Below are 24381 nucleotides of genomic sequence, written 5' to 3' on the forward strand. Positions count from 1 at the left end.
CACCACAGCCACCAGAATTAGTTTCTTCCCGTGCATGATTTAGGACAAATTTATATGGATATTTTATTTTATGGACCGTGGCAGTTGATTTTTCGCATTTGGACTGTCCCGCACACCATTTGTACTGCTTTTATATACTTGATTTATTCCCATATCTCAAAGCGACTGTATCACGTTCATTTTTGAACGTGAATAACAGACCGCATACCATTCGTTTCTCCATTATCCCCGTGATTTTGATTAACGCATCAAAACGCACACAGGCGAACGCGATACGAGCCGACGTAACACGTAATGGAATATCTTCGTACAGAAATGCAACGGGAGCACGAAAAGCTTCGCGAATAATGGAAACGTGACAACAATTGCATATTTTGCCGCGAACTAACGACAGGTTTTTATAATAATCCATCTCGTCACGATTTTCGTCGCGACGTCGATGGAAGAATTATATCGTGGAAAAAAATGAGACAAACACCTCTCGAATCGGGTGTTGCATAGTAACGACGATCGAGTACTCTTTAATCGACACTGATTGCACATTGGTTGATCTCGTGCAACCGAACGAACCGCAAACAATGGCGTTAACCGAAGTCTCCCCGTGAAACGGAAGAGCAGAACAATTTTCCACGGTGAAAATAAAGAAGCGCATCGCTGAGTAGTACAGCGATAGCAAAGTTGATCAAGCGCAGCTCGACCATTTGTTCATTGTCCTCTCGCCCCTCTTTCTCCTTCTTCTTCCCGACTTGCCTATCAGCCGATAATTATTTTAGATTCGATCGCTCGAACCGCCATTCAACAGTGGATCGCCCGCCATTAAACGTACTTTGCCCGATTGATCCATTTTTCGTAGTCGAGAAATATAAATGGCGCTCTAATGAATCGCGTGAAAGCATTTCGAACGCAGACCCGATTACCCTCTGCCCAGAGGGGGGTGAAATTCTATGGAGCCAGACGAGATCGTGATTCCGTGCAATTTCACCGTCCTCCCTCCCCCCCTCGAACCACCTTCGGAACCGCCACCTTGGTGCTCGTTAAATGAACGTCACACCTAGGATCGCGCCGGTTAAGTGAACAATACCCGATTCAACGAACGGCATAAACATCCCGTTACAGAATGGCGCCGTTTAATGAAACGGCCGGTGAAAATGTAGTAGCGATCCCGCTTTTGTTGCCGTCGCACCCCCTCCGCGCGTATAAATCGACCAAGCGAATTCCTGTTACGTTGTAATTAGAGATAACACCGGCATCGGTCGCGGGGAAGGATAAAATTGCAATCGAGGAACGCCTCGAACGTGATTCGCGACTAGAGGGGAACAAAGGGACCGGGTCTGGGACATTTTCGGCCATTGAGAATCTATTATTCGACGCGGAGGGCGCGTCCGTGAACCGTGACGCGGAACCGGATGGCGCGTCGCCTCGCCACGCGAAACCGTTTATCGGACGCGATGCCGAAAATTGCGGGACGGGAATTAATTCGAAACCGTTTCGGTCCCCGTTCTTCGTCCGCGGCGTCCCGTGCTGTTGCACGGTTGCGCGCACCGCTGGACGTCGACAACAATGAATGCCGATAAACGGGGCAATTTTACGGTAACACGGAGAAAAACAGGCCGCCCCGCGCGTCGTCTGCGCGGCCGTATTGTAATTCTCATAATGGCGTAACGCGGGTCGCCGTGGTCCCGATGCACTTTGCTCTAATGCGTTTCGATACGCCGGGAACGCGCGGCTCGGTGGCGCTCGAAAATAACAATACAGAGGTCGAACGGCGATTTTAACGAGCAATTATCACGCGTTCCGGTATTGATGAGCCGCGGATGACGCGTCGTACGCGCGTGGAGTAAAACGGTACAAGTAATTGAAACTGGACGCGCGACGCTCGACGGTACGGACGGCGATATTAATGGACGAGATTCCCGATGCGATCGGAAAGAAACGGCAGGATCCCATTTTGTACCGAGAAAAAGGGGGGGAGAGGGACGTTGATGGATGTGAATATTCGCCAGGGAGAATTTCAAAGAGCAGTGTGATTTCCGGCTGACGAGGTGCATCACGGCGAATGCAACGAATTTGTAAGTACCTCTCCACGCGGGTAGATAATAAATCGTTGTCGAATCGGTCACGAGAAACGTCCTTAAACATCCTCGTTCCTGAGAGGAGACGCGAAGTTATTCTCGACTGACTGGCGACGCTTCCGGCTTCAGACTCCGACTGTACCGCGGTGATGTCAGAAGAAGCCGTTGCTGAATAAGTAGACGCAACGGTGGAGCAACATGTTTTTAATCGAGCCGTGAAAGTACGACGATGCAATTAACATCCGACACCTTGAACGATTCATCGCGTGGCACGCACGCGAAACTGCGCCTACCTTATTGCCTCGGTGCTCGTGCGGCTCGTTAACGTGTTCCTTTCTCGCTTTATCGCGAGATACTATCGGGTCGGGTCACGGCCGGGAGACACGAGCATTATCTTCATCGGGTGTACGAAGAGATTCGACATCAAAGGTCGTTACGGTAGATTACATGGAATGTCGTCGTTGTCTTGTAAAAGATCGCCACTAAAGCGGGCGAAAGGACAGACGAGAGACACCTGAAGAACACAGAGAGGGAGGTTTTATACGTGACGCGGTGTCTGTTCGCCGACAAAAATGGAGGCTAACCTCTCGCGTCGGAATGCGAACGAGCCAGTTTCGCTTGTACGCGAAACTTGGGGATTCAGACGGTGCGTGATACCGCGTCTCGATCAGAAAACAGAGGTTTCCAACGTGGCGGCGATACATCACGCGGTCACCAGGAACAGAGATTCACCGGACGTTCGTGACTCCGCGAGGCGCGGCGGGTTTCGCCTGATAACGCGTCGGCTTTACGGGCACCACGATAAGAGGCAGAGTTCCTGAACGGGGGATCTCACGTTGGAAACGTGTCTGCGTAGACTTAACCAGTTTTGCAAATTTGCTAGACGTCGATAACAGAGGCGTACTCCTTCCTGCGGGTGATGTTACATTTTCTGCGACGTTCTCCACGTCTGACCCCCTCAAATTGTTTTAATTCCGCGCGAAGAAACATCTCGAGTAAAGACCATATTTTATTCGCACGGTTACAACCCTGGATGCACGTAACAGTACCGTGGCGATCATAGCCTCGGTAATAAACGACTGATAAATGAGATAAATTGAGCCTCCTGAGTGAAAGTAGATTCTACCTGTCAGCTATTTACCGATCCCCCATCCATCGACACTTTTACGAATTCACAGCATCGTTTCCAGCACTCCTTATCGATCCCCGGCCGATACCAGCTATCGGTTTCCCATTCATCCTCGTTACGATGGTTGCCATTCTTTCTTCGCCCGTTTCATTTAACTTGCAAATAACGCGGCACCGTTCGGACACCGTCTTCATTAAATAAACGTTAACTTCGGATTTCATCTCATTTCATTCCGCCCCGAAGGAGGCGGAATCAATCAGCGTGCCGTCGTTGAATGGTTCAATTAACCGACCAGGAAGCGTCCGCGTTTCATTTTCATATCCCACGGCTCGAGCTCCCGCGAAGCCCGTACAATTTAAAATCCCCCTGGACGAGGGGGAGGTCGAGCTGAGGATAAATCGAACTGCGTCGGTGATCGATAGACCCTCCTCGCGGTAATATTCCCCAGAGGCGTAAACGCCACGGCATTATACAGCCACGATACGCTTTTGTGTTCAGCTTAGCCAAAGGCTTATCGTTTGGCACGCGGGAGGCATCGCCGCTGTCCAGGATTGTTCCGGTCGGCCACCTTGTCGCGAATGCCAACTACGGAAGCGCGACTAATCTAAACCATTCCGAAGATAACGGAAAAACAATAGTGGGAGAGGACGCGCGGAGCCAGGCAGTCCGGTCGATAAATTTCCGGCCACCGGAACCGTTCCTAGCGGCCGATGTACTCGAATCCTGATAAGGGATAGACGTTAAATCAAGGCCAACCGCCGAGCAAAGTTGTCGCGCACCAACGCCACGCTTTATCATCGTCTCTTCGTTACGTAGTTACGTCTTTTTTCTTCTTTACGATCGAGAAGACGAAGGGTTTCGTTAATCAGCTATCAGAAGGGCGCGATCATATTTCGTTCACGCGATCTTCGTCGTTTCGAGGGGAACCCTTTTTGCGAGTAGAGCTCGATACTAACGCGCGGATGGATTATGCTCGTCGGTTCTCTGGCAGCGAGCTTCCATCGGCAACGCTTTCTAATTTCCGCGTAAAACACTCTCGCGCGGGAACAGTATCGAACCCGCTGGCCACTCGTCCGCGTGGAAACGGTGCAACTTTCGTGATATACCGGCATCCAGGGGGGCGAGTACGGACATTTTTAAGGGGCCAGTTACGCTGGAGGATTCATAAATTAAACGGAACATGCGGGAAAGTTCAGCGTGAACGCGGTACAAACGCGGTCCATTTGTTTGCGCCCGATTGATCGACGTTTTTCGAGGGTATCGGCTTTAAACTCGTTACTCTCGTCCCGAGTAGCCGTTTAAATGCCCGGCTGCAGGGGGGGAGCGTGAAACGTAGATCGATCCAAAGGGTTCGGTAATTGGAAAAATTTGATCTGGACCGTGTTAATTAATTCAATACAGCGCGTACCGTTTAATTAAGGAGACGCGCAACTGCGAGAAGCTCAAAGGTAATTCGATTCGATTTAAAAAAGTTTCCACGTCCCCCCTCGCGTTACATTGATACGGTCGTTATTAAAAGCCTTGGGTAATTACGCGTAATTGCAAACCGGTAATTAGCAATTCCGTTTGCCGGATGGGCGGGATCTGCGCCGGTGTTGCGGCTCGAAGGACCATCATCGCGGCCGGGCGTCCATCAATGATGAAAACGATATTTAATGGACGAACGGTTTCGTCCTCGAGCCGATTATAAATTATATCGGGCATATTACGGTCTGTTTGCCGCGCAACACGACGCGTTCGACGCGATACCAATTTGTTCGCCATTACGGCTGGGCCCGCAACGCTTTCTATTACACATAACGCAAAATCGTATTTCCTGATGTTAATCGACTGCCGCGCGTAAGCCACTTGACGGCCGCGTTCGATACGCTCGCCGTTGAAATCTCGTTTCGAAAACCAGACGGAAAACACAGACGGGGCGGATTAATTAATTGCGCGGCAATTGTGTCGAAGGAGGAAGCGCGGGAATCCGAATCGCGTTTCGATAAAAGCGCCGATAAATTATCGTCTAACGTATCGTTCTGCCTGGCGCTTGGCAATCGCGTGCGATCGCGTTTCACGTACGCGAGATCCGCGCCCGAAATCAGCCGCGAAACTCTTTCTTCGAGCCACAGGCCGGGAAGCGGATCGAGAATTTCCTGCGGATATTCCGCGGAATCCGGACGAGGACGGAACTCGGATACGGAAGTCGCCGCTATTAAATAAGCCTGCAGTTTGCTTTCGCCTCGGAGCAGTGGGACAACCGCGTCCCGTGCCAACAACTCTCCTACCGCAATGTATTCCTCGCGCTGTTTTTACTCGATTCACTGCCTCCGAGTCTTCTGAATTACGCTCCATTCCACTTTGGACCATCCAAAGAGATTGAGAAATCGAAGGAGATTTTGAGAACATTCGAATAAAGGGAAGCTTGCACGCGGAAGAGTCTCTGGCAGCCGCTGGAGGCTTCCGTTAAATCGCGGAAGCGGAAGCGCTCGTCCAGGATGGAAACAAATTCGAAACGTACTATATGATACGTACCAAGAATGAGGAGTGCTATGTTCCAACGGTGTGAAATTCCTTTTAGCACGTTTGTGTGCGTGTGAAAAATCGACTAGTTTTGAAAGAATCGGTGAAAGTTGCCGTGGAAGCGTTTACCGGATTCGTGCGCGACGCCATCTTCCGGATATGCAAGTAACCGGCACGTTCTGCTGGAATTGCAGCTAACTGTTCCAGAGCACGATTTCTACGGTTTATCAACGAGTTCGTGTCCCAGCTAAACTTTCACAGAGAGATGCGAGCAGAGATCTAAATCTGCGAACAAATTTATTCATCGGATGAATAGTAGTACGAGCAAAATTGTAGCAGATGGCTATTCTAGCAAGAATGCTTGTTAGACGCGAGAGAACTATGTTAAACGCGCGTAACACGATGGTAATCCATCAGAACAACGCGAATCGTAATCAAATTATATTCTTCCATGTATCATTGTGCCAAGAAAGCTGGAATTATTTTTAATTGATCGATGATCATCGTCTGACCATACATAAATTAAGAACTTACCAAGCCACAGGCTGCTCGTCGTACCTGAGCTCCGATAACCTGATAATATCGAAAGTGACGGGGTTTGCAGTCGTAAAGGATCAACGTTAAACTATCGAAAGTTCTACCAAGCGGCAAAACCAAAGGAAATCCGTCTACGTTTGCACAATCGACATTTCAATTCGTGAGACACCAAAGTGCATGAAATTGATTGGCCCGTCCTATATGCCCCTCATCTGTGACCGTAGTCCTGATCCACACGGAAATATAAATGTCGTGATACCTGTTGCGCCTGGTGCTTTCGCTGTTTGCACAACGCCTGCGTTACACACTCAGATAAAGTTAGGGGTTGTAGTTACCGTCGCGGAGAAGTTGGCGAGGTCCTGAAAATCTCACCCCTAACGATCGCTGTCTGAGTCGGTGAATATGTTTAAAGCTACACGTCGCTCCCCTCTCGTGGCGTGTCCGCTTAATTCCGGTCGAAGTGTCTTCAGGAATTTCAGCGACGTAATAACTAATCTATTTTTCCACGTTACATCTCGCGGATTAAACCGTGCGAGCGAAGGAACCGCGAGGGTAGTCACGCTGACGAATTTGAATTTGCCTCCGCTCGTTCGCGTCTTCTGGATCTCGCTGTCGTTAAATTATTTTCCAGCGTGGTGCAAGTTTCGGCTGGAAGTTGCTTGCGAGAAAGATACGAGCGAGCTCCGCGAATGCGTGTATTCGAAATTTATCACGGGTGATAGGATGTACATTATGTGCAAGTCGTTACCAAGGCATAGGCAAAGTTACTGGGAACTCGTTTCAGTTTACGAGGCGTACTCCTTGTTGCCAGTTCCTGCTCAGGAGAGATGTATAATAAAAGGCGCAATAACTAGTAGACTTTCGTACGCGGATTTCGCCTTAGGGTTGCGTCTGAAACTGTGGCATTTTTTTAGCTGCTCGCTGTTGGCCTTCCTCCGGAGAATAAACGGGAGGAATATAATAATTTTCCCATCTGTAAGCCTGGCGAGGATCCCGTTACGATCATACGGTTAATTTTCCATTTTCCGCGTGGAACCCTACGATCGTACCCGCTTCGAATCGCATTCGGTTTACGGCGAAACAGCCGGGCGTTATAAACGCGGATATAAAATCCCGAAATTTGTTTCGGAATTAATCCGAACGACTGGCTGGCCGCTTTGAAACTCTCGTAAATTTCCAAAACGCCGGTTCCGCTTTATAAATCTCCCGCGTAAAAGGGAGGAAAGTGCGATGAAATTTTCATCCGGATACAAGGTTATCCAGAGACACGGAACGTTGAACCGCGCTGAACATTTAACGAACAACGTTATACTGGACAGTAACTGAAGATCAATTTAAGTGTTCAAACGCACAAAAGACCGAGGGAGTTTCGCGCCGCGGCGATGGATGATTCGCGACGTTTACCGTCAACTGAAAGTTACAACTCATACCCATCCCGTCCCTGTGAATGACGCCCAACCCCTTGGGAAATTCAATTTCACTTCGACGTTACTGCGAAAGTCGTTATTGTTTCTCGAAGCTTTTACGCGCTTCCAAGCTGCGACGCAAGAGAAAGGGGTGAGACGAGAAAGTCGCTTTTATAGCCGAGAGTTTTTAATCGCCACGCGATACACGTACTTTCATAAATAGTTAATTATCAAAACATTGAACGCAAATCTGATTTGGAAATAAAAAAGAACTTCTAGAATGTGATACCAAAAATACCAATGTAATGTCAATGTGAAGCACAACCTGCGAGATATTTAGCTGTGATTAGTGTTGAAGTAAAAAAATCGTCGTTCTCAGATAATTAAGTGGCATTTAAATGGAATGTTTAAAGGGACGAGAACGAAGCACGTGGTACGGCGCATGCGTAGGACAGCCAGTAGCACGTGGCGGGCTCGAGCCACGACTCGGTCGATTTCGGATAGTTTCGCGAGTCGGCGGCCGTAGGACCGGCGGCAGTCGCGCGCCGGCCGCTGTCTCGATAGGGTGTTTGTGTGTACGTCGTCAAAATGAAAATTTGGCCGCCATAGAGGTTATGTTTACGCGTGCCGCGGGGACCAAACGGACCACGCATGCCCTTCTGCGACCACCTTTTCAAAAATCCACCACCGATCGCCACGTGTCCATCGAGGAATCCATCGACTCTACGCGACAACGCCACCCCCGGTCCACGGAACAGATCTGCAACACCTGACACACGCGATAACACCTCGTAAGTACCAAATAAATCCTGCGTCATCACGTAGTCTATAATTGTTAATCGTACAGCAGTTTAAACAACGAAGAACTACGATTTCGAGTGCACAGTGCGCGGTGATTTAATCTGGATCTCGAGTGCCATTTTTAAATGAAAGTCAAACATGGCGACTGTACGCTCCAATCGTATTGTAGGACGTTTGTGTTACCTCCATGGCGTTGAAATTCGAACCTTCACACGTTAGTGCTTTTATTTAATTTTAATACTTTAAAATGAAACAAGATCGCTGCCATTTCTACTATCTCTCGTTCGTTCGTGGCTAGTTATTCATCGTGATCGCGCAGTTACCATGTTTACATCGCGCGCATCGCAGTGTTCCGCGAGCGTACGGCGCAACCTTTCGCTGGCAAACAGCGTTCTCGGAAATCACCGTGTTCCATCACGTAGCAGTTCCGCGCACGATAAACAGAAACGAAAATAACACTCGCTCGAGGCTCGTAATACTCGCGAGCCTGCGTGTCCTAAACAAACGTGTTCGGTTTTGATTTAGTCCTCGCAGAGATATCGACGTATCCGATACCATCCCCTGTCCTCTCGTATTTGCCTTACGCGTCGTTCACGTACTCGTGTTATATTTTTTCTGCCTGACTTTGTCCAATGAGAAACGCGATGAAGCCGCGTCTGCTACGCGCGCCAGCCGCGGTGGACGCAGCGGATAAAACGGCGATGAACGCGCGGCGGTCGGAACAATGGCGCGACTTTTTAATATCGTTCGATCGCTCGTAATCGCGCGCGCGTAACAACCGATGAGAGAGCGCTGGTTCGCGTGGGCAGAGACGCGAATTATGGCCAGAGAACGTACTTCGGACTTGGACCGCCGATAACAATTTTACAATTGACCGTTCGCCGCGTTTTCCTGCGCGGCAGATGCGGCGACGCGTAATGCGCGAACAAATTACGCGGCACGGGCCACGTTACAAATGACGCGGGTCAAGCTACCAGCGCGTAATTATTCTGATGCTATTTATTTGGAAAAATCGACGCTCTGGACATTGTATATCGGTTTCCTTTGTCGCTTCTACCATTTGCGGTTGATGATTGTTCGATGGTTAGTCGCAAGTTTTGTTCAGCGATTTTATTCGACGATCATTGCGATTGGATAATCCTTGACAGGAGAAAGAAACACAGAATGGCTGTATATTTTATGTACAATGACCGAAATTATCGCATTTTCCATTGAACATTTTTTATCATCGCAATTGAGTTAGCTCGTAATGAAATTTTACTTTTGAAAGGGACGTTGCACAACAACGGCTGTCCCCGTTGTGGTGCTGCGTATTTACGAACTATTTCGCGTCCCGGAAGATCAAAAGGTAAGCGTTCTCCACCAGCTGGCAGCCCTTACAACTGCCAGTGGAATTAAATTCGATCCACGGGCTGTGTTCCCGGTTCTTGTGACGGGCGCGACGTCAAATTTTGACGAAGCTTGCGAGAAAGTAAAAAGGGGAATAAGACGGGTTCTTTATTAAATTTCCGTAGAGGTGCGCGACGCGACGAGCCGGAACCTTGCCAGCTTTTCCCTCCTTGCGAATTTATTAGACTAGACTATGTTTTTATTCGCAGTCACGAAATCGGGGCATCCTCGTTGCGGCAGGGGTAATAAAACTTCACTGGAAATATCAGCCTCGTAATTTTCCACCGGCACTTGATTTATATATATCGTTGCAAAAGTGTCCCGCGCTGAAATTAAAAAAAAAAAAAAAAGAAATAGATATGCATTGTAAAAGGGGGACAACAAACGGCAAATATAAATCTGAACGTCGAGCGCAGCGCGCGAATGTAATATCGCATCGCGCGATGCATTAACACTGAATCAGTCGAGGGGTGAACTTCGTGCGCCTGACGTTTTGTTATAACAATTATTCGTTTCTGTTCTTTTATCAGACTAATTCCAACGTTCAAATATTTTGCCGGTTTATTTCGCGCGATCCGGCGTATCTAATTTGGCGAATCTCTCGGTGGCACGTGACCAGATAGGCTGGGCGATAAAAAAAGGGGAAAAAAAGGGACAATGCTCGCAATCGATGAAGCTATTGTAAGAGCTGACGTAACCATCTATCGGCGAACCTTTTGCGGAATCGCCCGCATAGGCGAAAATCAGTTCGCGTCGACCGTCATGCGAATTGTTGCAAAATTCCTGGCCCCTTTGACGCGTACGGTTCCCATTGTTGGTTGGCTCCGGTCCTGGAACTCTGCCTACCTCTCGACGCACCAACTGTTACACTTTTTTAATTTCCCGTTGCACGAAGAATCGACGAGATTTCCGTGTCTTCTCCCGACAGACGCTGTATTTACTTCGAGATACAGGCACCTTTCTGTCATCAGATAGGAAAGGAAAATAGAGAACTGCCGATCCAACATTTCCGCTATCTCCTTATCCGAGGCTTTCTAGATAATCTCGCCAAGATGCTTCGAACAATCATAAATCACAAAAGAATAGGTGGCTGACAAAGGTGTTGAACAAGGGTTGGAGAGGGGAGGGATAAGAGGGTCCAGATAGATAAAAGGGGAATGAAAAGAATAGATATTCAAAGAGTAGTGCGGGGCGGACCATTCTGTCGTTCTTCTCCCTTTAAATTTTCTCTTCCCTCTCGCATCAGTTGTTTCCTCTCTGCCTGAATACGATTAAAGAGCTCTATATTCGATTCTGCGATCGTGTACCGTTTATCTTGTCTTTACTTGACCGAATGTGATTGGTATTTGCAGGGAAGGACCGTCGTCTACCCTGTTGTTCGATTTTCCCCGCTAAACAGCCCTAATTACCACTCTCCTAATTGCAGCTGGTCTATCCGGTGGGACAATCAAGAGACTCAGGGATCGTGAGAGTGCACCGTAAAATCTGCGGCATTGTACAGCGCGTCCTCCTCTCTCTCTGCTTTTATTTAAGCTCTCGGTTCATTATTTCGAATATTCCATTGTTGGCGCGGCGAACAGCCCCGATCGATGCATTAAAGGCTCACATTTCCAGTTAACACGAAGAGCAACTAGCTAAATATCAGAGACGAGATAATAGAGTCGCCTGTGACGCTATTATATTTCCCCCCCATTCAACTCGAAATAAGTTCCCGGTCGATATCCGATCGAGAAAAAGCTCCGCTGCCCATTTCCTGCCGCGTCTCCTTTAATGCGTATCCAGTGTTACTCGCCTCGGGAAAAATCGTCCCAGTGGACGTCGAACTCCGCCAGCGCAGAAAAACGTTGCCTTAACGCGAAAATACAGTGGTCCAGGGAGTCGCCGTCCAGTCTGCGTGCAGCAGAAACTATCCGCCGGTATACGAAGTCGCATTATCGCCAGCCGAAAACTCGTAGCCGTCGTTCCTTTCGAGGCGGCGGAAAGAAGCCACGCGACTCGCCACGAATTCCTCCTGACCCGGAGCGAAACAATCGTTACATTGAATTAAAGTCGAATAAAACCACGCGCCAGCCTTGGAACTATCGGCAGACGCGGCCAGACAATGATGACGCCGTTCCACCAGGAGTTTATTTCCACGAGACCCGCGGAACGTCTAATGAGGTACTTGCCCGTCGAACGGTACCGCGGATACACCCCCTGATTCGCAATTTACACACGCGTGACTTGGCAGACGAAGGATACGCTCGAGCTGCGCGATATTCGCGGCTGATTTTTCTACGAACGAAAGCTGTTTCGAGTTAATAGGGGCAGCGAAGGTCGACGATCAGCGGGAACACCATCCGCTCGAGTGCTAGTTTACGGTTTATCCGATGGTCGGGGCGCGGAGTGAAATAAATTGAAGGAAATCCGTTAGACAAATTCCTCGATCCTGCTATCTACGAGTCCCATGGTAGCCGGAGGCCGATCCATTTATCGAGTCACGGCGCAAATAGAGAGCGATCGTCTGGCTCCTTTTATATGTGATCCAGGTAAGTGACGTTTAAATCGCGCAAAAAAACTCGTCGAGCTTGAATCAGTGTGAATCGCATCGGTCGTTCGTCTGCTTAAAAATGCGAGCCGAACCCCTTTCGTTCTTCGTACTTAGACTTCTCTGTAAACAATTCCTGGAAGGTTCGTTTTATCTTTCTAATCGGAAAATCGCGCTTCGAAATCGATTATCGTTGCTCGTTTACGATGGATGGGACGCGACGGTTCGTTGCAAGGTGCGCGTCGAAAAAATACGGAAATGAGCGAATAAATTGCCGGTTTACGAAGTTACAGCCGTACTCGCGGCCCGTGAGCACGCGAGCAGGGATGTTTGTAACGATAAATCCCCCAGCCTGAAGAGTGCTCCAGGGTTCATGCGCGAAATGTAAATTCTGGGAGCACGAAAACTCGCAGAACTGCCGCGCCAATTCATCGTCCCACGGCCAATGAGAAACATTGAATCGGGCTCCGAGCGAAATGAAAATATCTCGAGATTTCTGCCACGCCAACCGCTCTTTTCCATTTTACGGTGGATCGAAAGAAATACAGCTGGCTCGATTTGTTTTACTTGGTTCGAGCAGGAAATGTCTTTTCGGTTGTTGATGAACGCACGTGAAGTTCATCGATTCTTTCCCGCGAGCGTGCATTCACATTCGACCAGCCGGAAGTTCTGGAATTTGCAATATCCAAGTAAATTAATTTATCCAGCTTCGCGAGGGATAATTGAAAGCGTCTTCGACGAGCAAATATTGGAAAATATTTAATACAATAGCGGAGAAAAAAATGAATATCTAAAATTTAATTAAGTCACATCCAAAGAGGACACGTTCGAACATCATTCAGGATGTAGAACAACAATTTACTCTGCATGTAGATTAATTGGCACGAATAATTTGGTTCGCCAGCTTTACCGTATCTGCTCGCATTAATCTAGGATAATATTACGCGGTTGACTTGTAACGAAGCACAAAGCGACGTATCAGGGACAGAGAACCGACGATCGTTCCACGAATTTCCCGCGTAATGGTTATTTATGATCCCTGGATTGGCAATTACGCTTGTTTCATAAGCGTGTGAATAACGTAGCGAGAAACCTGGAGGATCAACCGTGGACCATCAAGAGGGTTTCAGAGCTTCCACGAGCGCCATAATAGCCCCGGTCGTTTCGCAAATGTTGCAGCATCCCCGATCCGTTCTAGAATCGGCGAAAAAATTTCTGTTTGCTAGTGGGTAATCTGCTTTAACGTTAAGTTACTCTTAAACCTGTTGTCTGATAAAAATGCTGGTTTATTTCGCGCAAAAGAAGGGCGCACGATTTACCGAGGGAAAATTGAGGAGAAGAGTTATCAGGGAGGAAAGTCGGAAATTATGATAACCTGAGAGGAATCTCCTTTAACCTTCTAAAACTTTGTACTTCGCCTCTACAAGAAAAAAAAAACAAGAATCACCCTACAAAAGAAAAAGATCCAGAAGAATCGTCAACTGAACACGATTTCTTACACTCTGGCGCGATTGTCGCGTGAAGTTCAAGTTCGTTGAACGCGTGGCAATCGCAGGGGTGGAACGCGACGTGGAACTTGCGGAAGCTCGCTGATTCGAGGTCTGTTAACTTGATTTCAGGTAAATGCACGGGAGCTTTGTGTGTGCCGGTTCGCGGGCGTGATCGGTGCGGTGGTGCGCGCGAGAAGGGCCAACGAGAGAGGCCGCGACGGTGGGCATTCGAGATGAGCTATGAATTTGGGCTGCCTGGTAGCCACCGTCTTTGTGCTTCAGCTGCTCCAGCTGCCGTCCCACGTCACAACGTTACCCTCTGTCGTCAAGATCGGTAAGTCCCTGCAGAACTAGAAAAGAGGAAAGTAAAAAACAAAGGAGGAATCTTATCTTTTGAAACGGTCTCTGTACAACTTTGTAATGCTCCAACGAAGCCACGAGAGAAGGAGATCCGTTTGGTGTCGCGGAGGAGCAATTAATAGACGCGTTAAAGGGAGTAAAGCGACCGTGAGCGCTGTCCGCAATCCCTTAGAAACTGCGGCAAACAAAATAGCGCGAAAGAATCTTGGCTTTTAGAAGAAGAATTAACGAGCACCCGCGACGGTCCCGTTCCTTCGAGTAATGTCCCTTTTCCGTGAACTTGGTGCTTTCTTTTCCACGGAAGGCGGTGTTAGTCCCCGAGAAGTTCACCTCGTATCCAGCGCGCACTTCCTTTCTTCCCGAATCCAGCGCTCCTCCTTAAATATTCGCGATTTCATCAGAGTTCGTTATCAGCCGGTCCCGAACGATCGAGTTCGATGGAAGAAAAGGCTGGGTCGTTAACGCAAAACGAGAAGGCGAGAAATAAAGCGCGACTTGGCGAGTCGTTAGTATTCCGATGATCGCGAAGTTGAGACGTAACTCGATAAATGGAACTTCTCAATGAAATCCGGCGAACTTCCGACCGGGGTCAGCTCTTTTCGTTTCCCTTGGTTTATCGTCGGACAATGAACGCGACGCGAAAGAGAAGCGGCGAGCAATGTCGTCCATTCGAGACGCGATTCGAACGCGTGCGACGAACGTCGATGAGAATACTCGGATTAGGATCGTTGACTTTTCGTCGACGCGTTACACGGATCGTAAATAACAAATCGAAGCCAGTCGCGCTTGTACAAATGGATCGTTCGTTTCCTTAAAAAATCGTAAGCTTTTGTAAATTCCCATATACAATTCATCGACGCGAAATATAGGATGAAATGCAGCGTGGTTCATTTTACAGTGCGAGCAGAAATTTACAGACGCCAACGTCCATACATTTCTCGAGCTTATGCCGTTAAAAGTTGGCCGGAAAATAGCACGCTCGCGTCGAGGCGCTGGTGAAAAATTCGCCGGCGGGTAAATTCCGTGCGCCGTTTTTCAGGGAAGATCGAACATCGCGCGATACACACTGCGATATTGATGAAACATTTAGATCTCGATGTGTATGCCATCGAGCGCGCAGTCACGTCGAGTGGAACCGTGCGATATTTTTCTTACCACGTTCGACGACGACTCCTCTGTCGCCCATCAGACGTCCCGCTAAATCTTGTAGAGGTTCGCGTTTCCATTGAAATTGGATTTCCGGTGTTGGATGGTCCAGAATGTGAAACTTTGACGCGCAACCCTTTCAGGCGCCATAAGGCAGCCCTAGACAGAAGGCCAGGTGCGCCTGGCCAGGTCAATTAAGCCGCGTAATTAGCCAGGATCGATATTTCTCGTGGAAAAGTCGATGGAGGGCCTCGAGTGAAATTGAACGAAGCTTAACAAAGCCGAACTGGCAACAACCAGAACACGATAGCACCGGGATTTCGTGTTCCACCGTTTCAACGGACCTCGCATAGTCGGTTTAATAATTAGAGAACTCGTCGCGCTGTTTGTTGCCCGTTTTGCAAAATCTGCTTCTACAGTCGTTTCCCACGGACTAACGTGTAAGCCCTCCGGTAGCCTGTTGCCTTGCCAAATTGCCCATGCAATTTGCGCGCGTAGAACAGAGCGTTTAAGTGGAATAACCTTTGAAAGGGCCGACCACCGTCCGCAACAACATCGAAGTTCTTCGATGGGTGAACGAGGGCTCCGGTTAATGGACCGTCATAAGTCATACGATAATGAACGTTAGTCCGCGTGCCGTGCCACGGATGGCTCGATTAACCATCTAGGACGAAATTAACTTTCCAGCTCTAGCCATTTTTCATCCGTCCTGAAAAATTGCTCGTCGATACTCGTTCGCATATCGATTAATCAACTCCAAGTATATTAAATTTCTACTGGCCACTTAATGGAACTTTCGTGTACGTACAAAAATTAACCGGCTACCCGTGAAAATGAAACGTGGAACCTTGATCGATCCTCTTGCGCGTGTAAAAAACGCATACTTTCAGTCGTTGTACGTAGTCTCGTACCAACGCTAGACGGCCCACGGTAATTTTCAACTACCCTGGAACGACATTACCGTGCTCTTGAGAACTTTTGCCAGTAATGGCGTACCTACCGCTTGATGTGCGTGTAAGACCAGGTGGCGCTCCCCTTAGCAATCTCTCCGTGCCTGTCTCCTTGGCGAAACTCGCGGGCGAATGAATAGAGAGCAACCATTCCCACCTTCCTACCCCTGAAATCATTTTATCCACGACGATCGAAGAACTCGTGGTGAATTTGTTGAGATATTAAGAAGAGAATACACCGCGGATTTAACGTCCTGTTTCTCTGTTTTCTATTTCATGGTTTGCTCGTACTTAGCGCAAACGATAGACGATTCCATCTTGGGAATAATGCTGATTTTTCAGCCTGACGAATTTCTGTTCCGTTGCCTCTTCTCGTCTCTTTGTTCTCGCGATGATATTGTAATTGCCAGGCTGACGTTAAATAGAACGTACTTAGTCGGTTCGCGTGGACAAATGGATGGAAAGGACAGACAGTCGCGATTCATCGAATTACTCGCGTGTTAACCGAGCTCGTTCGCGTTATTTGTCTCCGAAACGAAGCTTCGTTTTTTCTACAGATAGGCCACGGTCAGCGAGCAGCGTCCGATAATTAAATACAGAGAAATACAAGGCCCAGCTCGTTCATATTTCCTCGTTTCAGCCACGCACTCGAAACTCGTTCGTTCTCATTTGTAACGTAAAACTCGCGCTTCGTTCCCGTTCGCGTTAAGTAAGTTACGGCTATTTCCGCTTTACGTTTCCCCCCAGCTCGACACGTGCCACGAGCGTGAAGAATCGGGAGCACTCGTTGTTGGAACTGTTTTTTTTTTCCCTCGTCCACGTGTCTACTCTGAACAACAAGATCGAAGCGAGGACGTTTCGAGAGATCGCGTTTGTCACCCGTTGGGGTAGAATCACCTTGGAAATCCGCTTGGTTCTCCCTCGAGATCCCTCCCTGCCGTTTTCGACCCCCTCGCGATACAAGCGACGATACTCAAAGAGGGTGAATAAATGGACTAAGTTGGGCCACAAAGGAGCACCCTGGTTAACAGCTATTTGCTCGAATGCTGGTTCCCAAATCATTCTCGTGTTATGTCCCTCGGCGACTGCCCTCTCGGCAGCTCGAAAAGCAGTACGCGTGGACAGTGCGAAATAACGAATTATAATTGCCGTTGTGGTCTCGTGATGTATGCATAACGGAAATAAATGATACAGTAAAACAAAATGCAATACGATTGTGAATAATGAAATTTGTCGTGTTGTTGAATTATTGAGCTACCATTTAAATTGTTTAATGTTTCCAGAATATAATAACAGCAATTTTGTCATGACCCCGCAATTTATTACCGAAAATCTCCACCATTTGCTCTCGAAAATTCACTTGACCGAGGAAGTGTACAGCCAACCGTGCAGTAACTTGGTATACCTGGTGCGTGTGCTTCATCACCGTGCAAGAAACGTTAAACAAGAAAGAGGGTGAATTCCTATTGGTCCAGACACTAGCTGGACGAACAATCGTCGACTTTCGTTTCGCATTCAACGCGTGTATTAAAGGGCGCAAGAAAACGGCAAGGAATTGCAGAGGACATGCAAATGTTGGAGAACGACAGCTCCTGCGTTCTTTCGTCGACTTCCGGTCCCGCAGCAACGACCTTTCAGCGATGCCAGAGTAAGTGCGAGGAGAAAGAAGAAAAATAGGGAGTAGTTGTTGACGAGCAACTAATGAAGAGAAGATGGAACCGGAAGTGAGATGGGTAACACCAGAGGGTGAAGGGTGATACGTATCTGTGACCCTTGGAACATCGATATATCATAAGGGCAAAAGTTGTCGGTCGTTTCGATAGTTGAGATCGATCGCACGATTTTTATCGCGATAATTAAAGATTCAACTATACGAGGTGGTCGTAGATCAATTAAGAAAGTTTCGGATATGCGACAGAGCCGCCTGCCCGAAGACATTTGGCAGAGTAACGCAGATCGAGCGCTATTTAAATGTTCCATAGAATTTTATAAAAGTTGCCCAACGTTCCGCGCAATTTCCTCGCCGTTCCCCGCCATCCCTCGCGATCGAAACGTTCGACCAAAACTCACGAGTAGCTAGAAACTTTCCAGACACTCCGCAAGTGTGTCCACCGTTAATTTCCTTTTTCCGCGCCGGTTATTATATCCTCATCCGAGAGAATAATCGCTGATATTTATTTGCGGTTCCGCGCTCGAGTACACCCTCGACTTTGTGGCTCTCGAAACACGGTGGATCGATTAATTTCCGCTATTAACTTCCTCCAGTTAGCTGACTCGAACTCGAATCAGTTCGCCAAGAGAAGTTCCAAGACGGTAAGGAAATTATTTTCGCTCTGCTCTTCGTGGCTCCGCGCTGAATATTGTTATCTCTGCTCCGGAGAACAATAAACGGCGTTTACCTTTTCCTCTTCGATCTGTTCATAAATAACCTCATAAATCGTACCTCGCGTGAGAATCATTCCGCGTCGACGATGGGGGAGGGACGAACGAGCGAACTTGGCCTCCGATGGGTTCGCAAACATCACGCTGTCCCGTGCAAATATTTGCAGGAATCCTCGCACGATCGACCGCTGTAAATTATCCGGGCGAAAGATGATCTCTTTCTGATCGGATGTCTCGCGAGCGTCGAAGCTGCGCTATGCGAGATTCATTCCGATAGCGCTAAGCGATGATCGATGACGATGATGAAGCTATTCGCGCCCCTGCGTATGATTAATGTCGTATTGTACGCGATTTATTACGATTTAGTAAAAAACCGCAATCGACCGTAACGTTGCACGTGAAATCGTACCGCGCGCGCCGCTGAAAGGATTTTAATTCTCTTTGATGGAAGTAAAATTCATAACTGAATAACGTGCTTATTAGCGATTTCAAAAGCTTTGCCGTATCGTTCCGTTCGAGCTCTCCTCTGCGAGGTAATAATTGAAATTTGCTTTGTATTCAGCTTCGCTTTCGAAAATTCTCAGATTTTATCGCCGCGCGAATGAGTTCGTTGGAGGCAAACGCGGATCAAACGGTCGTTGGTAAAGAGCGGTGGAAAACGGTCGCATCGAAGAGGTTTGCCAGTGCTCGAGCGCCGTTTTCACGCGAGAACGTATCCGTCGAACTTTTACGCGAGTTCTCCCCCGTGAAAGCGTCACGACGTCGGTTGCTCGCTCGATTGCGTCCCGGCACCCTCGGACGTTCGTGGTACCGCCGCGCGGTGGAATACGACCACGAGTGATGGGACAGCCACGAGATGGGGGATGAAGGAGGGTGGAAAAGAAAACGGGACGCTCGAGAGGCAGAAGACGGCGAGGTAAACCGAGCGAAAGGACGGTTTTGCATGTAAGTGGGTTACCAGCTCGCCTCGGTCAGGCTTCCGGAAGAATTTCGAAATTGTTCGAGTCGCAGAGGGGCCGCATTCGACGCGTGTATCCTTGGATATGGTCGGGGGCCAGACACGTACGGGGATTTTATGAATTCGAACTGAATAAATCATCGCGGGGAATGCATTCGAAATTGTATGCAGGTTACTGGCTTAAAAGGATCAGAGGATCCATGTTTGCCGCGCATCAAACATTGCGACGAGATTACAAATTTAATAAATGAAGCTTTGAAGAGTCGCCGAGCGTGTCATCGGCTCGAATAAGAGCTCGTCTGAGGGGATAAAGCAATTAACCACCCCCGCGGTGAGTGACGACTCCCCTGCTGCTTTGATACCGGGTGTCAGGTTGCTATATAGAGTTGACTTTGAAATTCAAGCAGGGAGTGGAGAAGGAATCGTCGACCTCCTGTCACCTACGAGTCGCCAATACAGATGATGGATTATTGCCATTAGTTTAGCAGGTCGCGATAGCGACGAGAATTTCGACAAGGTCGACAGCTCGTACGCTTCGCCCTCTTCTCGACGCGTCAATTCCTCCATCCCCCCAACGTTACCTAATGTAATCGAATATTTTCCATTTGTAACTCGGTCCACACGCTACGCTGTCGCGTTCAACCAGCTGAGCACATGCTTCCGAGTCGAGATGGTATCTGTAATAGTAAACCACAAGTTTCAGCATCCACGAGCGGAATTCTAAGCAACGCGGGTACTCGAGCTGTTCTTAACTCGATTGCTCGTCGGGGAACCGAGCAATCGGCCAGAAATGAAAACGCAGAGAGCTTACCTAATATCCAGCGACGCTGCTTCCTGACTTCTGCGCTCGCGAAGCGTATATAAGTGGAGCAAAAATACAGCTACGAGACGGATTGTTCATCGTTTCTGCTTCGCAGATCAAATTCACGCAATTAGTCGACACGTTTAATCTCCTTTGTCGCTCGTACTATAGCTCCCCCAGCTAGTAGAACGCAATAACGATCCGGTTTCAGTCTGTCATGCTTCTCGAGGCCCTTAACGCCCTTAATTTTGCGTCAGGAAGGAAGTCTCCTCGTTTCCTTGCTCGCGAATTGTTCGCGAGGCGCCCGTGGACGTCTCGAGGCGGCCGAGCTAAGACAAACGCGACGCGGAATTCATTTCCCCGTTTCAGCCGACCTGCACCGAACGCTTGTTGCACTTTGCCACCGAGACTACCGGCCCTTTCACCAACACCTACATTCCCGTCCCGCCAGCAAACGTCCCTCCATCTCGCGTAGAAATGAATTCACTCGCGTAATTGCGGCGTGACAAGAAATTTAAGTGGCTGCCTGAAAGCACTCGCTCGCTAGCTCGCGAGGGGGTTGAATCGCGAGTCACGCGGTCAGTGTGCCCCGCGATTCCTCTTTGGAAACGTTCGAAAGTACTTATCGCAAGAATACAGGCACTGTACGAACGATATTCGCCTTAAGCGTTATGCATCGTTGGAGGATTACAAAATCTCCCATCCACAGCTTCACTCGGATAGTCGCCAGAATATTCTGTAACAACAATTCAAGCTTATCACCCCCTACGCGTTGTTTTACGAGACCATAAGTCTCGAACCCTTTTTTCCCCCGCAATAATACCTTTTGAAATATCACGACCGGAGTGCACTATGGCAGACGGCTAAATATGTTTGCACCAGGGTTATCAACGGTCCTAATTCATGTCGGGTTGACGTGTTATTCCCTCTAAACCCACCCTTTCCACCGGTTCCTCTCTCGCGCTCACGGTCCTCCCGCACGCTACCCCTTTGACCATCCGCGTCGCGCCTCGGACTCCTGCCGCGCATCCTTTGATGAACGTCACCGCTGGACGAACGTGGCGGGTGTACAAAGCCCGCTAATACATTCATCAGAGTCCTATTCTAATTAGAGAGACCTCGTCTCGCGGAAAACGGGAAAAAAATTACGTTAATGGTCATCCGTGCGTCGAGGAGAAAATGTGGAGACGAATTACACCGAAACGCGGTCGTTACCATCCGTCTCTGGCACGTCCAGTGATTTCCGGCGTGTTTCGAATGAAATTCCACCCACGGATCGGGTAAAACACGAGCGCACACGCGAGGTGGAGATCGAGGGCCCTCTAACTCGTTCGGATCGTTTAAAATACGCGCGACGGTTATCCAGAAATCTTGTCGTAAAGTTGCCACGGCGCCAGCTTCCTTTAACGATCGTCTCCCACCGTTTCTAATGTTTATCACGAAGCGTGGCAACCGTGGATTTTTAATATTTAATACGACAGTTGGAACGTGGCCGCGCATCCTTTCGTGTCGTTGTTTATTCCCACGCTTTCCGTGCAGCTATCGTTTCAATTCCAACGTATACATTTACGATCTGCGAACTCTCTCTCTGCCCGTGTGCGTGCACCAGGGTGAATAAAGCGAGCTGCGACCAAGAACGTACGCGGGGGTTCGAATAAAAGTGCCTTTCTCTTGGACAAACGTAACGTATTTCCGGCGCGAGTCTGCGGTCGCGTTTTTTGCCCATTAAGAGATACGTGGTTCTTAGAGTTTCAAAGGGTAACAGCAGTGGGCGTGGAAAAAAAATTGCCACGGGTTAATCAAAAGGCAAGCGAATGTTAATGGCTAATGGCGAACATGCGAGTGAGCCGCGTTTCGAGAAACAATTACCATTGTGCTGGGGGTAGATCTGTCATCCCATTGAGGTAACTTCTCAGGGGCGGCGCTTATCAGCGTGTTAACGACGATAATAACGGAACAGGCTGTATGCACGGTGCATCGCTGTCGGATCGATTTATCTCCAACGCGACGCGGCGAATACCGATAGCTCGTTAATCCTGCGTCAGATAGCCGTATTATCTGGAATTCACGGGGGATTACGCGTCCAGGCCACGCGAAATCTTCCTCACGGACTTTCAGATTAGAGGTCGAAGAATCTATAACCGCGTCGACGTCGATCCGGTCCGATCGATTTAAAGTAGAGGATTAATTGAAATCGAACGGGATCGAGGATCTCAGGTGCGGCGGCAAAACGATTCGATAGCGACCGTTTCTCTTTCGCCTTCCAAATAACCAGAGTCAATCGCAAAGTTCTCAAGGTCCTCGAACCAATTCAACATCCTCCCCCGGCTGCTTCCGCAGTTTGCCTCGAACGGACTCCAGGTAGGAATCGTTCGTGAGTTCTTGGACGGCTTTAAAGAATTTACCGTCTCGAACCAATATCGCGTTCGTTCATCCGTGACAGCGCCACGGACTTCCAGTCCACGTTCAGCGTGAGCGAGCGATTTCCTAGGGAATCCCCCATACGTACATCCACGAACAATAGTGGGAATATTATCCAAAGTTAACGTTGTATTTGCAATCGTTAGACGCTGGAAAAATCTTAATACTTAACGAGCATAACAATTAACCCCTTCGTAACCCTTCGTAAACGTGAAAACTGTTCGTTGGAATATTTTCGTCGATAATTGAGAGTTCTCTGACCGTCACCTAATTTCCTCGCGGTAAGTCTCCTAAGCCCAGCGGGTGGAACGCGTACGATCAGCGTGTAACGCGTAGAAAGAAAGGGGTTGGAATGGGGCGGTTGCGTAACAGAAAGCGGTCGAATGCTGTCGCTCGGTCCGAAGCGCAAAGCCGCATTGTTGAACGAAGCACGGTTACGACAACGCGGCGTTTATAGGGTTATACTTCATCCTCTTTAACTTCACTCTGTTAGTTTCCTAGCCTCGGTCCGTGTACACGCACGGACGCGAACGGTCGCGGGCAAAACAGCCGTGAAAGCTACCCCGGAGCGGACAACGTCGGTCAGAGAGAGCCAGTGTTGTCCGTTCCGCGGTGGAGGCTCCGCTTCGAGCCGTTTGTCCGGTGCGAGGAGGGTGAAAAAAAAAGAAAAAAGAAAAAAAAAACGAAAGAAGAAGAAGGGTAGGGACCACGATGCGTCGGCGGGGACGTAATGAGAGCTATACACGAGAACCATAATGCGATTACCCCGCGAGGGCTTCAGCCAACTACCCCTGAACTCGTCGGATTTCTAGCTATTGCTCGCGTCCAATCTAAACATCTCTATGCGATTGCCCTGCGAAAAGTTGACGACCCAACTCCGATTTTTTTTTAACGAACCGCCGTATTCACGAACGCTGACCATACGCAACTCGATTGCATCGTGTAACGCCATTACGTAACTAAACGAGAAATCAGAGAGTCGATTGTGTCGGTCGGTTGTTCGTTGCGTTTATTGGCGTTCCTCGCCGGCATTGAATTTTGACTGCGCGCGAAATGTAAGGGTGGCAGGGATCGTAAATGCGGTTAGAGCGGAGGGTAGTTATTTATTGACAGCGGCCGGAGGGCCTAATTGGATTTCTGTTTAACTGTTGCGGTACGAAGAATCGATAGAAGCATTAGAGGAATGTCCCCGCAGAATCGCTGCAATGGTGGAGCTATTCATCAATTAATTCCGTTAACTCTATTATACGTTTCCGGCTGTTAATGAAAATTCCATTGACCGTCTTGTTCACCGGCCACCTGCACGGTGTTGCTCGATCGCGGCGAACCGTGACAGATGCTAGCCCGCTAAATACTCGGTTCGCGTGGTTCCCACCGGTGAAAAGCTTCGTTCGCCGATTTTCCACGATCGCCACGCTCGAACTACTCGCCAGCGCGTGGCTTTAACGATCGTACGTTCGATGATATATCGCTCGATTCTACATCGAGCCACGGAGAGCAGTGGAA

At 48.7% G+C, this 24381-nt stretch overlaps 1 protein-coding gene across 9 annotated transcripts in view; it reads left to right on the forward strand.

The window, feature by feature from the left end:
• LOC143432839 (glutamate receptor ionotropic, kainate 2) overlaps positions 1-24381 on the forward strand; it is a 257821-nt gene that overhangs the window by 166639 nt on the left and 66801 nt on the right. For 8 of the 9 annotated variants that reach the window (XM_076909748.1, XM_076909753.1, XM_076909749.1 and 5 more), the window contains exons 1-2: positions 8172-8440; positions 13986-14190. The exons of the other annotated variant lie outside the window; for it this stretch is intronic. In XM_076909748.1, the coding sequence (XP_076765863.1) occupies positions 14097-14190 (94 nt within the window). In that variant the 5' untranslated portion in view covers positions 8172-8440; positions 13986-14096. Of the gene's footprint in view, positions 1-8171; positions 8441-13985; positions 14191-24381 lie in introns of those variants that run through there. 9 annotated transcript variants of the gene reach the window in all.

This window comes from Xylocopa sonorina, chromosome 2 (genome assembly GCF_050948175.1).
Source record: "Xylocopa sonorina isolate GNS202 chromosome 2, iyXylSono1_principal, whole genome shotgun sequence".
NCBI lineage: Eukaryota > Metazoa > Arthropoda > Insecta > Hymenoptera > Apidae > Xylocopa > Xylocopa sonorina.